Raw genomic sequence first — 15,628 nt, forward strand, 5'->3', positions numbered from 1 at the left:
CTTCTAAGTCAAACTACTGAACTGACAGACAAAAAGCACTTTCTCCTGGGTCCCACCCAATTTAACTGAAATTTCCACCTCCTCGGGGCTGAAAATACAGTGGTCTTCTCTAAGTATGAATGGGGTAGTTACATTTTTTTCTCATCAGTGCTTTTAAGCAATGCCAATTTCCTTAATGAAATTTCCCTATTCACCAGGTCCTGAATGAGTGGAAAAAAACTACAAGATGAACTGGGCCATTTTCTCTGTGCTCAACAATGCAATCAAAACTAGTAAATCAGGGTGAACTGTTGAGTCAGAAAGAATTTGGTTAGAATGAAACACCTCCCTACATTTCCTAAATCCAAACAAGCCCTAACAGTCAGTTTAAATTTTGCTTATTCTGGAATATCAGGACCTGTTTCAGACATGAGTTTAGATAACAAGGAAGAGGACACAGGAACCTTGTTTGCTGGGATCCTTGTAAAGAAAAACAATGGGAGGCTTGCTAGTTAATAACGAATTAAAAATATACCGTATTTGAAAAGTAATTTTGCTAGCTGGCATTTACATGATTGGCCTGAATAAAGTTGATAAAGAGATTGTAATTTTGTGTCTTTCTCAGTTCAAGGCCCTAGAAACAAACAAACAAAAAACCAGTTTTCTACCTAGGAAACTATAATCTAGGATGGCACTAAAGTGGTACAAAAATTAAACTAAAATTCAGAAAGAGAAAAACGCTTTTTAAAAAAGCAGAAAATGGTAAAGAATTTTTAACACAATCTGCTATTACCTTACAAATCGACACACGTGACTCTTGAATAATTGGTTAAAGAACAAACGACCAATGTAAAGCAGAGCAGTATTAGGGTTTGCAATGGTAGAATGGACCACAGAGGAATCCTCAAGTCGGTTTCATGTTCTCACTCTCGGGGTTGTCTCTTCAGAATGAACAGAAAACAAGGTTTTTGAATGTGCTCAACTGAACAAAGAAAAATCTGCGATTAACTACATTTACAAGGGTGGGCACATTGCATAAGCGACCGCCTCTATATTAAATCTCGCTGGAAAATAAATGGGGCGGAGGTGTCCCTTTACACTGGACGGTAGAGATGACAGGAAGAGTAATCCAAGAAGGATACCGGGCACCTCTCTTTTAAAGCTGAGAACGTCTGTTCAGTAAAATGGTCATTTCCGGGTTTGGAGCATCCTTCGCTGCGCTAGAGAGCGACGGAGTAGGCAAAGTGGCCGGGGGCAGACGCCGCAGGGCAAGGCCCCCTTCCGGCCTTCCTGACATTCCTATGTTCCGCGGGGTTCCCGAGGGTGGAGCTGGCGCCGCGGGCGTCAGGACCCCAGCAGGGACCCGGGCAGAGGCGCCGAGGCCCGGCAGCGCAGGGCAGCCGCGGCGGGGTCGGGGGCGCACGAGGACGCCGTGGACCTCGGGGGCGGGGCAGCCGCCGTCGCAGGTGGATGACGTAAGAGCGGGCGGGGGCGCCGCCACTTCCTGGAGCCGCCGGCTGGGCCGCTCGCCGCACTCAGCGCCGGAGCCGGGAGCCCGCGGCAGCCGCCATGTCCCACCAGACCGGCATCCAAGGTAACGGTGGCCGGGCGGCCCGTGGGGCAGGGGCTCCCGGGAGGCGCCGCGCGGCCCGGCGGGCTACGGGCGGGCCGGGCCGGGCGGCGGGGAGTCGGGCTCGCGGGCCGTGGGGCCGCTCCGCGCGGGGTCGTCCCGGGTGCTCCCGGCCTGTGGCGCCCGCAGCCCTGGCCCGGCCGCCGCCACGTTGCAGACGAACCCGCAGTTCGCCGGAGCGAAAGAAATCGGTGCCCCCGCGACCGTGGGAGGGGGCGTGCCCTGCGCCGCCCCTGCGGTCAGCCGGTTTCCCCGTTTTTGTCCCGTAGGGGAGAACGAAACGCCGGGGGCGGCTGCGCTTCCGTGCGCTGTCAGGAGACGGGCTGGTCCGGGGAGACGGGGACGGGGCTTGTATTGTGGAAAAGAAAGCGGCTGGAGTCTTTCTCAGCGAAGAAGCTTCTCAGATTCTGCCGCATTTTCTCCCAAAATGGGAACGTGGGTTGTGTTCTGAGAACCCCCGAGTCAGGGGTGCGTTTGGGTCTTTCTCCTGAGTGACCCCCAGAAAACTGAAAAGTCTAGTCTGTGCCCCGGGTCGTCCCGGGCGGGCGGGGAGCGCGCTAATTCCCACCTTGGTTATTTCCTGGACTGAAAATGAGCAGTCTGGAAGGGCTCACCTCGGAAGGAAAACTATATCCCGCGGTTACTCGAGATCATTTCACAAGTTATAAACTTAGTATAAACCTAAGCGCTTCCTGTTGGTAGACAACAGAACGTTTATACAGATCGACCCTTGGGCGTTTTTTCCTAAGGGTCGCACACCTCCCCCCTGCACCCACAAACACGAGCAAAGTGGTCTCAAATCTCAAAGCATTGTTTATATGTCCCCATGGACTTTGATATTTAAATACGTGTTTATTAACTTTTCATGCCTGAAGCTTCCAGCGAGCGCCCCTTCAATACAGAGGTTCTTGCTGCAGTATGCAACTCGAGAACAAAATTGAAACTTTAAGAGGAACACAAACATGAGGTTATTAAATAGATATTTGCACACTAATCCTACTTTAGTTTTTTGAGAAATACAAATTAGAAAAATATAACCAGAAGCATAAGATTTGATGCATTTTAATCAGATAATGCATAAGTTATCTGATGTTTACTGTTTTTTAGTGGGAAAATACAGGAAATGAGTTGATGAAGATGTCTATCACAAGGTTGAAAATTGGACTAGAAGAAAATAAAAGCAGTTTTTCAACATTTTTCGAACACGCACTATTGGATTCAGTACTGTAGTCACTTTAGTTACATTGACAATGGAAATAAGCGAAAAAGAATGGCATTAATATTGATATATATGGATATTTTTCTGCACCAAAATCCATTTCTAATTTAAGTACTTTTCATCTCAGGAATGGAAATTAGTAAACAGGTGAATATCCAAAAAAAAAGTTTACAAATTGTTATTCAGTAAAGTTTTGGAACAGAAACAAAAGATTTCAAATGCTCCCATTTTTCCATTTGATATATGTACTTTCAATATATATTAATATTGATGTATAAATATTTATATTTTTTGACTATATATTGAGTCTACTGTTACACCAGTAAGTTTTATCATTTAAATTACTGATAGTAAGAAAATGCTTCCTACACGTTTTTTTCTTGTATTGTAATTTTTCTTTATTACATAATTTGTATTATATTTTTGGTATTGGTGTTTTTTCCTCATTTAAGTAGCAGTAGAAAGTATTAATACAGAAGTATAAAAATAGATTTATTTTTTCCACAGCAAGTGAAGATGTTAAAGATGTCTTTGCCAAAGCAAGAAATGGAAAATACAGACTTTTGAAGATCTCTATTGAAAATGGTTAGTTAAATATTTTAAAATATGACTTGTCCTTGGCTTATCGGGCCATATTTTAAACTTGTCATTCTTTGTCAGTGTTTTGAACTAATATAAAGCAAGTTTAAAGCTTGTCTTTAGGGTACTTGGCTCCTGTATATTTTGGGCTTGTCTCTAAGCCTCTGCTTTGCTTCTGAATTCTGTGACTGACTAGCAGGAAAACAGAAAGTTATGTTTTGATATGATATCTTCCTCTTTTTGTGTCTCAGTTTCTGCAACAAAATTCATGTCTAATTTAAGTGCTTTTTATCTCTGGAATGAAAATCAGTAAACTGGTGAATATTCAAAAAAAAAGTTACTTAAAAATTGTTATTCAATAAAGTTAGTTTTGAAATAGAAACAAAAGATTTCAAACTCTCCCCATTTTTTCCACTTGATTCCCATTTTTACTGCAGAGAGGAATGTCCTTACTGTTTTGGGAAAGTTCTGAGAATAATAAACTATAAGTTGATATTTTCAAAATAATTCTATAAGCAGGGTAATTGTTTGATGGGAGTATCATTTAGTTAGGATAGATTTGCATTTGAACAACCAACATTTTAATGACTTAGTCACAAGTGAATGTTGAAATAGCTCATTAGCCTAATTACTTAAATACCTTGAAATATTTTGCTTTGGAAAAAATATTCATAAACTGAAAGTCAATCTAATTTGCTTTTCATTTTCTACTTATACGTTAAAATTACCAGTCATTTGGAAAGATGTAATTGTTCTATCCATATTACCACACTCAGCAGGAATAAATAAACTCTGAAGCAGCATAGTTTAGAAATATTGAGCTAAAACTTTAAAGGCCATCACTTTTAAGTGACTCTGATTATCTAAAATGGTAAAGTTAAAGTTTATCCAGCTGGCATCTCCACAAAAGGAAAATTGTACTGTTTTCTACATCATTTTCTGATTTTATGTTGTTTTTGTTTTGAGAAAAGCTCTTAAATAAGGAAATTGCAGAAGATAAATAATACAGCAAATACTTCTACCTCCCCTTAAATTAACAACTGCTAATGTTTTATCATATTTCCTGCAAGCTGTTTTTGTGATATGAGCCTCCTCTGTCAACAATTTGTTGCCTTCCCCTGAGGCAAATATATTAGGAGTTCTTATATTTGTACAGTCTGTTTTCTATGTGTATCCCTAAAAAAAATACAGTGCTGTTTTGAGTTTTTGAACATACATAAAAGGACATCTTATTTTACATTTTTCTCTTTTCCTGTAAACATTTTTGTGATTAGTTTTGATACAGAGTTCATTAATTTTTAAAAAAACAAACAATTTTAAATGACTATGTCACATATTGTATGTCCAATCTCTTACTTTAGGCTACTTTCAGTTCTCATTGTAATTACGTTTTACTGCATTGAACACCTTTTTACATATAAGTACAAGAGGTTCTCTATGTAGAGTACATTCACAGTCTGTCTTGAGTCTGCCAAATATAGCCTCGGAATGACTATATCATTTATGCTTCCGGGCTAGTTCTTAAATTTGCACTGAGCACCCATTATGGACAAATAGGAGCTCAATCATTGGTTTAATATCTTACTATACAATTCAATGTTAATTTTAGAAATTATATCTTTGAGAGATAGTACACTTACTTAAAAATATTTTGTTGATAATTTATGCTGTAATTTTTTTGGAAAATAGAATATAATCAGTAAGCCATTTTTCAACTTAGCTATCATTTTTACATGTTTCTTTTGCTTTTGTACATATATATGTGTGTGTGTACATATACATAATATTTTAACTGTGTTAGTCTTAAATTCTTAATGTTTTTTATATTTCATTATATTATACTTTTTATGTTACGACCTTTTTCTTTTCAACTTTATGTGAAAAATAGCAATTAGGAAATAACTACTTTTCCGTTCATCAGTCTCATCAGTTGACCATCTGGTGTTTCCAACAATTTATGTATCTTTTTAAAAATTGTTCTTCGTAGAGAAACTTGTGATTGGATCTTGTAGTCAGCCTTCAGATACTTGGGATAAGGATTATGATTCCTTTATTTTACCCTTGTTGGAGGACAAACAACCATGCTATATATTATTCAGATTGGATTCTCAGAATGCCCAGGGATATGAATGGATATTTATTGCATGGTCTCCAGATCATTCTCATGTAAGTAAGTTTTTGGTAATTTCTTTACACTGAATGCTAGAATTTTTTTCCCTGAAATATTCTTAGATCAAGAGAAAGGGAAGGAGCCAACAGTCATTTCCCATAGAGAGGGATGATCACGGATATCCTCGGATTATGTGTAACCAAGAATAATGTGCTTTGATTCAAAAGTCTTGCCTTTCATGAAATCAATAGAATTATTACTGATCTTAAATTTAAAAATCTGTGGCAGTTACAAATGACTTCTGAGAAATAAAATTATTTTGCTATGAGAGTAGTGATGACATATTTCAGAGAACTAATTGAGTGTTTTATTAAATATTAATGTATTATTAATAGCTACCATTTAAGTGGTAGATGCACACAATAAACAAATATTATTTTAGTAAAGTTAGTACTCTGATAGAACAAAGACAAATTTAATAGAACAAAAGACAAATATACTTCACAGTATTTTATTTTATTTTTAGAGGTTTATTTTATTTATATATATAAGAACTAGGATGTAAGCCAGAGGAGCAGGGGGGTAAGAGGACTTACCAGAGACAGAGTGGGGAGCAGAACAGGCGTATCTACAGAAATACATTGCTAAGGGGAGCAGTGGGCAAGACGGAAAGATCTGCTGCACCATGTGGGTCAGCAGACTGTTAGTAGGTTGATAGTGCTGAGACTTTAACTCCTGTGCCACCAGGAAGGCCCCATTTCACAATATTTTAAAGATACTCTTGTTTCTTGTAGAAAGTAATTTTTTTAAAGTTATCTAGAGAGCTTTCTCAGAAGTTATCTTCTTCCCTTTAATTCCAAGTAACATGATGAAAAGAACACTAGATTTCACCATGCAGATTATGACAGTGTTTCTGTTGGTTGGCTCTTATCTTTAGTAGCTTACTGTAGACTCTTTAATAGTAGTTCTTTTCATCTTTGTGTCTCATAGAATGTAATTTGCCATAGATGTGCCATGAATATTTGATCCTTAAACAACTTAATTAGTAATGTCTGATCTAGATTTGCTTTGAGTAAAATGTCGGTATCAAGGTTACTTCATTTCAGTGATTGTTTTCTTCATATTTTAAAGCAGTGTTTTAAGTAGTTTTTTTAAATTCTGGAAGTCATTTTATACTGTGAAGAGAGACATCTGTTTACTTTTTTTAAGATTTATTTATTTATGCATACAGTAACTGGCGTACAGGCCAAAGGTGTGGGGGCTGAGAGCATTCACCAGAGACAGAATGGGGAACAGAACAGGCAGACTTTCTGAAGTACACTGCTGAGGAGGGCAGCGAGAGAGACAGGAGAGGTTTGCTGCACCATGTGGGTAGCTCCCTGGCTGGCGGGGATTGAACTCGTGCTGCAGAGGCTTCAGATAGCTTCACAGTGCTGTGCTTAAAACCCTTGTGCTACCAGGGAGGCCCCCGAGACATCATTTTTAATTTAGATTTTTTTCCCCCACTTTTTGAAAGATTTGACTTTTAAATTGAAATCTCCCTTAATTGCCATCAATATTTTAGATGGTCGTGTTTACGCTGGTTTTTGTAATCACGTACTTGAGCACATTATAGCCAATGGACTGTAGTTTTCTCATAGTTGATTTTATTTTTAATATGCTTGAAGATATTAATAGATTCAAAAAGTACATTCTTTTGCAATGATAATTTTCAACTTATAAACTTCTAAGGAAACATTTTCAACTTAATAATAGGTTCGTCAAAAAATGTTGTATGCAGCAACAAGAGCAACTTTGAAAAAAGAGTTTGGAGGTGGCCACATTAAAGATGAAGTGTTTGGCACAATAAAGGTACAAAATTTTTATTTTTAGCTTTTATTTTTACAGAAATATGTTGCAACTAAAATGGTTAAAGAATTCCTAGATAATGGGCAGTTGATAACAATCTAAACATAAGAATAAGAGAGAAAATATTGTATTTCATATGATATACATAATCATGATATACATAATTGTTAAATTAACCATTACCTGAATATGTAACTTTGAATCCATTCGTTTTTTCCTACTTATTTGACATTAGGAATCAGTATCATTGAAACATACTTACCTTTTAGAATATGTTGGAGTCTCTTGGTTAGCTCAATCTTTAATAACTAGAGTGTAACTCAGAGGTCATTTAATGTATCAAGCTAGTTCATCTTTTCATTTTAGACTCAGACACAGGAGAGACTGTTCAAAAGAGTAATTTTTAGGTATTTTGCATTTTCATACCATGTCATAGAAGTAGTTACTATTTTCTTTAAATCAACACAATGAAGTAGGTAAATTGGTTGATAATTGATAAATTTAGAAATCAGTTAAATTATGATTAAGAATGTACTTTGTAAAATAACAGTTTTATGATAGATACACATACATAAAAATTAAGAGAACTTAATTTTTTATTGAACAGATTTTATTGTTTAGAGCTTTTCTGATGCAGAAGGTAATCTAGTAGATAAAAAAATTAGATGGGAGCATTTTGCTTTTTCACTATTATTTGTGAGATCATCTAGTTTCTTAATTTTGTCTTCCAAACCACAAAATTTTAATGAAAAGTAGCTTCTTTGGAATGTTTTTTATTTAAAAAACTATAATATTTTTTGTGACTCATTCTGGAGAAATTATATAAGTCATTATAATTTAGAATTCATATAAGAATATGTTGATTGTTGGATAATTATAGGGCGTGCTTTTCTCCAGTAAGGTTAATTGTAATTGTCCCTGTAGACTTGAAATACTATCAGACTCATTGTATGTGGTATGGTACCACTACCACCATACTCATATAAAAGATGTAATAATTATAGAACTTCCGGAAATGAAGAGTGGAGATTCCCCTTCAGATTTTCCGAAACCCTTATTAAAGTTTGAGAATTTTAAAAAAAGTAAGAATTAAAATATTTTCTGTTGAATTGATAATTTTGTTATTCCTAAAGTAATGTTACTGGGGTTTTACTTCCATTGAATAACTGATAACAGTCTATGTCTGCGCTTACAGGAAGATGTTTCATTACATGGATATAAAAAATATTTGCTGTCACAGTCTTCCCCTGCCCCATTGACTGCAGCTGAGGAGGAATTACGACAGATTAAAATTAATGAGGTAAATAACAATTTTGAAACTCTTGTAAGATTTTATGTGTTTGAAAATATTTTTTTAAATTACTAGGTGTGGACGTACTAGGGTATATGTTGGTTAGGTGGCTTACATTTATTCTGTTTACTTCAGAGACAGGTTATTTGCTTTAAGTGTTTTCAGGGAAAAAAGGTAAAGATAAATATTAAACTTTATGTCAGTTTTATAAATGGCTGTCTCCTGCCTTTATAAAGATATACGTGAAAGAGTTATAAATCTTCCTTTTGGAAGTATAACTTTTTAAATTTTGTACTTTAAATAAACAAATGGGAAAAGTGTGTTACCATTTAGTGCAAAGAATATTGTGTCTAATGAGGTTGCCTGAAGCAGGTTTGTTTTGTTGTGATTTCAGAGAATAGTGATTACTAAAAAGAATAAAATATAAATGCTATACAACATTTAAGATTCCTAAAAGCTCTGTGTGTTAACTTCTGTGCTTACACTACTTAGCTGGGTATGTGCATATATATATATGTATATGTATGTATGTATGTATATATATGGGGATTGCTATATGAGTACTTGTTTAGCATTTTAGAGTCAATAAATTTCATACATATTATAATTTGTTATTTTTAATGTGATTCCTGCAGCTGTTCCATTTACAAATCATAATAATAACCACTGTAATTCTACTGGGATTTTATGGAAAAGGACAAGAGCAGAAACCAATAATCACTAATCTGAGGAACTAATAGAAATCAGTCTGCAAAGTGATTGAATATTATTTAATATTAACCTGATAGCAAGGGTCTACCTTTCTATTATTTTAATTCAGGTTGTTTGAGTAGGGGGTTTTATGTGATTTTTTTTTTTTAACAAGTTTGATAGTTTGTTTTATTCCTTGCAATCAGAACCCAGAGGATCGTATTGGGGTATGCATCTGCATATGTTCTATGATGTTTTCATTATCCAATATCATTTTTGCTGTAGAATCTCCATTCATTTTTTTTTTTTAAGTAAAATTTCTATTTGATTTTCTGTTGCAGCACTGCCAATGAGACCCTATACTAGCTATCATTTACCAAGTATAAGAGTCTTAAACATGTGCATTGAAAGCTTTCTTGAAATACTCTTCTCTTCTTGTAATACGCGCATACCCGTGTTCTTAGTAAAGAAAGCTCTCAGTTTAGAACTCCTGCAGTAGTAGAACTTGTTCAGCTGTGTCATGTCTTTGTAAATTGTTTGTGCTCCTTTCAGTTCAGTGCATGGTGTGTGTGTTACATTCTGTGTCTAACAGAACAAAGTTATATACATATCGTTTGTATATTACCCTGTTCATAAACTTTGTCAATTAAAAATTTGTAATTAAAGGTGTAATCAGAAGACATTTCAAAGAACTTGAGTAACTCATTGTAGTTGTGCCAAACCAAACTTAGAAGCCAACAGGACCCCTAGAGCACCACTAACGTTACACACTCTTATGTTCACTTCCAACATTTCCATAAAGACGTATCATACAATCTGCATGTAAAAAGTGCTAACAGGACATGAACAAATGTGAAAAAGTTTTTGCTTTTTAAGTTCATAATGGTTTAAAAGTGTGAATTATATTAAAATGGGCAAGGATGGAATGATACTTGACAGAAGTTGGGTCTTTTTTGCCATATGACACGAATTCAGTAACTTCATTGGTTAATTCAATCTGTCACACTTAGGTGCAGACAGACGTGAGTGTGGACACTAAGCATCAAACACTACAAGGAGTAGCGTTTCCTATTTCTCGAGAAGCTTTTCAAGCTTTGGAAAAATTGAATAACAGACAGCTCAATTATGTGCAATTGGTAAGAGACATAATTGGTAACATTTTGTGAAATTGCTGCACTTTAGTGGCTTTTGGCTTATAGAAGTTTTTTTTTTTTTTTTTTTTTGATAGATTAAAAAATTTAGTTCCTGGTTACTCATTTCCTAATTTTTATTTCTTTATTTTATTTATTTACTTATTTTTCAATTTTCTCACATCATTGTTTAATTTGTACAATAATTGATTTCTCCCCTCATACATACACCTTACAATTCTCCTATTCATTTGTTTTTTGATTTTCCAAAAGCAATATATGTTCTTTGTTCAAGCTGGTATGTTTATCCTTGTCATCCTGGTTTTTCACTATCAAATTTTTAATTTTTATGTATGTGTTTTAATGCATTTATTTTACTTCTTATTAACAGGAAATAGATATAAAAAATGAAATTATAATTTTGGCCAACACAACAAATACTGAACTAAAAGATTTGCCAAAGAGGATTCCCAAGGATTCAGCACGTTACCATTTCTTTGTGTATAAACATTCCCATGAAGGAGACTATTTGGAATCCATAGGTAATATGATACATTGTATATTTGTATTTAACATATTTTCACTTTGCTTATTAATATAGTCTTATTTCTTGCCTGCATGATTTAGTTGTAGTTTATGAGGTTTAGTAGTTGCTTTAATTGATGTGCCATGTATTCATTATTATCTTACAGTTTTTATCTATTCAATGCCTGGCTACACCTGCAGTATAAGAGAACGGATGCTCTATTCTAGCTGCAAAAGCCCTCTGCTGGAAATTGTAGAAAGACAGCTCCAAATGGATGTGATTAGAAAGGTAATTACCTACTTATTTAGTTTGTCTTATTTATCTAATATCTAGCTTTTTACTTTTTACTTTTCAGTTTTTGTTATAATTTTAATGTCTTTTCCACATAGTTTATGATGTGTTGTGATGAAATTTTTTATTCTCATCATAAAGCCTTAGGATCTTTTCCTCTCAGGTGCTTGAAGATTACCTGTTGTGACCCACTTTATAGAAATGTTCTCTCTAATATGGTGATAACCACAAACTACATGTGACTGTTTAAATATAAATTAAACAAGTAAATATAAAATTCCATTTTTTTAATCACACCAGCCACATGTCAAGTGTACATTAGTCAGTGGCTTTTGGCCACTGTACTGGGCAGTGCAGAGCTTAGGTACTGTTTCCATACTGCAGAGCGTTTTGTTGGTCACTCCTGCCAGACCTACCTACTTGTGATTACCTCAAGACTCTTAATAAGGAACGGTCGTCTCCACTTACAGCTGTGAATCATGGATGATTGATGAGCTTTCCAGCTGTTGGCAAAGGAGGGAATGGTCATAGATTTTGGGAACTACAAAGCTACCAGTTTTCTGAATTTATTTTGCTAAATACAGATGAGGTATAGGGAAAGAGATTTATTCTTAAACCTGTTGACTCTTAAAACACAGGTCCTTACAAACTACCAGTGTTTTATTCCCTTTAGGGGAAACACTTTTTTAAGAAGGTGGTTCTTAGGAATCACCTTTAATAGCAGGGGCTGATTAACTTTTTCAATAAGAGGACCCAGAGAGTAAATATTTTAGGCTTTGCCAGGCCGCATATGGTCTTTGTCACACATTCTTTGTTTTATCATTTCTTTTATACAGCTCTTTAAAAATGTAAATCATGGTCTTAACTTGGGACTGGATTTGGCCTTCAAGCCATAGTTTGCCAAGCCCTGTTCTAGAATAAGTTCAAGTGACCCAGATGAAGGGGCTATGAATATATATGAACATAGCAAAATAAAACAACTTGAAAATAACAGTAGTGGATTCCACTTTTGGACATTAAGTTGGAAAAGAAAGGACCAAATGGAAACAAATAGAAAGAATTGTATATTCAGGCAACTTCTTTAGCATCCCTTTCATCCCTCCTCTCTCCACCAAAAAAAAAAAATGAAAACTATCTGTGTGTGGTCCTGATTCACTCTTGCTGGAATGGATATTATGTATCTGTTTGTGAGTATTCATACCTGACAATTGGATTGTTGCTTTTATTAGGTTTTGAATGTTGTGTGTTGTCATACTGCACTGTACATACTAATTTCATCTCTTGCAGATAGAGATAGACAACGGGGATGAGCTGACTGCAGACTTCCTTTATGAAGAAGTACACCCCAAGCAGCATGCACATAAGCAAAGTTTTGCAAAACCAAAAGGTCCTGCAGGAAAAAGAGGAATTAGAAGACTAATCAGGGGTCCAGCTGAAACTGAAGCCACTACTGATTAAAATCACTGTTATTAAGTATTACAATACTAGTTTTATAAAACTCCAGCTTTTAGTACAGGATAACTGAAATCATTCCATATTGATATATAGTAGGGGAAAACGTACTTTTTGAAAATTAGCACTTTTCACTTCTGTGTGTTTTTAAAATTAATGTTATAAGGAAACTCATGATTTCTATTTTTGAGTTAAAGCGAAAAAGGTTTGACATAGTAATGTTTAGTTTTGTCACACTGTTTTCATAGAGTGATAATTTCACACTTTCACATAATTCTGAAATTTTGTACAGTTGGGCCAATTACAGAAAGTCTAATGTCTCAAAATAAGAGACACTCTTTGGTGAAACATCAGATTTTTTCATTAAGGAAAAGACAATGACTAAAATACTCATACACATAATGATTATGTTAAGGGCCAGGTTATATTATTTTCTAAGCTGGAAGCTTAGTGTGCCTACAAAAAGGTGGAAAGTTGCTTACTCTGAGAATAGTGCTAACTCTCAGATAGAGGGATCATGTCTGCAGCTTTTAGGAACAGTGCTTTAATGCAGCAGTCTTTTCTATTTGACTTTTTGGTTTTTTAAATGGCATTAAAATTTCAGAAGATTAGCTCACTTTGAAACCTTCAAGGATACCAGATATTTTCTATAATGCAGGATTTCTGATGACATTGAAAGAATGTTGAAACAGCGTTGGTAAATTCTGTTTTAGTGCTTTAAAAATTTCCATTTTAAAAGTAAGTCATTTCATTATAAGTATTATAAGGCCAAATATTTATGTATGGGTTGAATGTTGAATTAATACCCAGCAACACCACTAAAGTCAACAGTGTTGACAGGTTTTCAACATGCTACTTCTTTCCCAACCCATATATATAAAGGCAAATTGTGTTCCATATCACTTTTGAGCATATATTCAGATTTAATAGTTGTTTTTAACAGTCTTTGGTACTTACCACCCTAACACAAATGAACACTTCAGAAGCTTGTTTCAGTTTATACTGTATCTTAAAACATCTGTTTTCTAAAGCTTTGCATTTTCAGTTACAATCTACAGAGATTTTGAGCCTCATTTTTGGTTGATACTTGAAATAGAGGGAAATAGAACACTTCATATTTTAACCTGCTGCAGGAGCCATAACTTTAAGGAATTTTCTAAATGAACTGTGGAGATCCATGATTCAGAATTTCTTCACCTAAACTTTATGCTGCATAAAACAGATCATAGAAATGGACATTTCATAGTATAAAGTATGAAACACTCATTTTTATACTTTATTATCTAAGGAAGTATATGCACCTTTTAGAAATCCATTGTATGTCAAGCAAAGCATATCAGAATAATGGATTTTTTCCCCCTACAATTATAAGTATTTGTGTGGAGTTTTGTTTACAAATAATTAGACTATAATATTGAAACATGCAAAACAATCAACAGTAATGTTGCACTTGTTTACTAAAGGTAGACTTTACGTTGTCCCATGGGTGCACACACACAAATCACTGCATTGCAAGTCCCAGAACTGTGCTGTAGAACAGAGTGGAAGCTGTTATTCAGCCAGGAAGACTGTTAACCCATCTTGAAGGTATAAAATAATTTAGTAGTGAATGTTTTTATGTACCATTCATGTGCAATTATACTCTAAATTCTACTACACTACATGAAAGTCAATGGACATTCCAGAATATAGATGTGATTATATAGTCTTAATTATTATTAAACCAATGATTGCTGAAAATCAGTGATGCATTTGTTATATAGAGTATAACTCATCGTTTACAGTATGTTTTAGATGGCATCATCATAACAACAGGAGGTGAATACAATATTCCCAATAAATTTATATAGCGGTGAAGAAGTACATGCCTTCTGTGGACATTTTATAAGTGCATTTTATATTGCAATAAAAATCTTTTCTCTTTAAATTGTGTACTAAATGTATTTTCTTTTTCTAGTATAATCTTTTTAAAAAATCTTTGGATAATTCTTCATAATGCAGTAATTGATGGTAAATTAGAAATCCATTCATCCATTTATTAATTTGCCTGGCCAAATCTAAAAGAATTTTAACTGTAACTTAAAATCTGGGAAACCTTAATTTAGATGAGAAGTTTTCCACTGCTGTAAGAAGAATGAAAATACCATGAGTTTTATAGTTCTACCATGAGAGAAACACCCCAATTTAATGTAGGGCAACCAACTTGATATGAAAGTCTTAAGAGACTTGCTACTCACTCATCCCACAAATATGGAATGCTCTCCTGTGTGCCATTCAGTATCGAACTGGCCCTTTTTATTAGAGATTTGTTACAAACATTGTCTTTGACAGCAGTTTCCCAAATGATGGGGAAATTCTTAGAAGAGCTGATACTAAAAATAGTATTTAAATAAGCCAAAAAGAAAAAGAAAAATACCGGATAGTCTCACTCAGCATGAATTTAAAAAACCTAAATAAGGGGCCAGGAAAAAGGCTAATTATAATAATAAAGTAAAAACCAAATCAACAAGCAACTATAAACCAAAGACACAGTACGAGGGAGGGGAGGAGGGAGTAGGGTCAAAATAGGGGGGGTGGGGTGGGAATTGTATGGGGAACATAACCAAGATGAAAATGCATACATAGTGCAAAAATGAAAAATGATGTAAAAAAATATATAAAATAAAAGATAGTATTTAAAAAAGTTAAGTTCTCAAGGAATTTCTACTGAGAAATGTAATAATGTGTTTCGGGTACTTGTGATTTGTTCTGTATCCTTCCACAGGTCCTCTTTGCTCTACAGCCAACTACAAGAATGGGAGGTTTGTTTTCTTTTAAAGATACATGGGCTTCATATTCAGGGATTTTGATACAGTATGTGGGCCCAGAATCCTTTAGTTCCAC

The 15,628-nt window shown here is 35.1% G+C and overlaps 1 protein-coding gene across 3 annotated transcripts; it reads left to right on the forward strand.

Annotated features, from left to right (window-relative positions):
• Positions 1-1,465: 1,465 nt before the first annotated feature.
• TWF1 (twinfilin actin binding protein 1) lies at positions 1,466-12,751 on the forward strand (the record flags this gene model as incomplete). Of its 3 annotated transcripts, XM_084254667.1 has the most annotated exons (10): positions 1,484-1,573; positions 3,336-3,413; positions 5,395-5,573; positions 7,273-7,368; positions 8,561-8,665; positions 9,553-9,573; positions 10,357-10,482; positions 10,868-11,018; positions 11,169-11,290; positions 12,581-12,751. In XM_084254667.1, 10 exons carry the CDS (start codon positions 1,549-1,551, stop codon positions 12,749-12,751), a joined length of 1,074 nt encoding a protein of 357 aa, XP_084110793.1. The 3 variants fall into 3 exon arrangements, with proteins under 3 accessions (XP_084110794.1, XP_084110793.1, XP_084110792.1); XM_084254668.1 differs by lacking the exon at positions 9,553-9,573 and having other exon boundaries at positions 1,466-1,573; XM_084254666.1 differs by lacking the exons at positions 3,336-3,413; positions 9,553-9,573 and having other exon boundaries at positions 1,549-1,573.
• Positions 12,752-15,628: the final 2,877 nt, after the last annotated feature.

The sequence above is a fragment of the Talpa europaea genome (genome assembly GCF_964194135.1).
Source record: "Talpa europaea genome assembly, chromosome: 15".
Taxonomy (NCBI): Eukaryota; Metazoa; Chordata; class Mammalia; order Eulipotyphla; family Talpidae; genus Talpa; species Talpa europaea.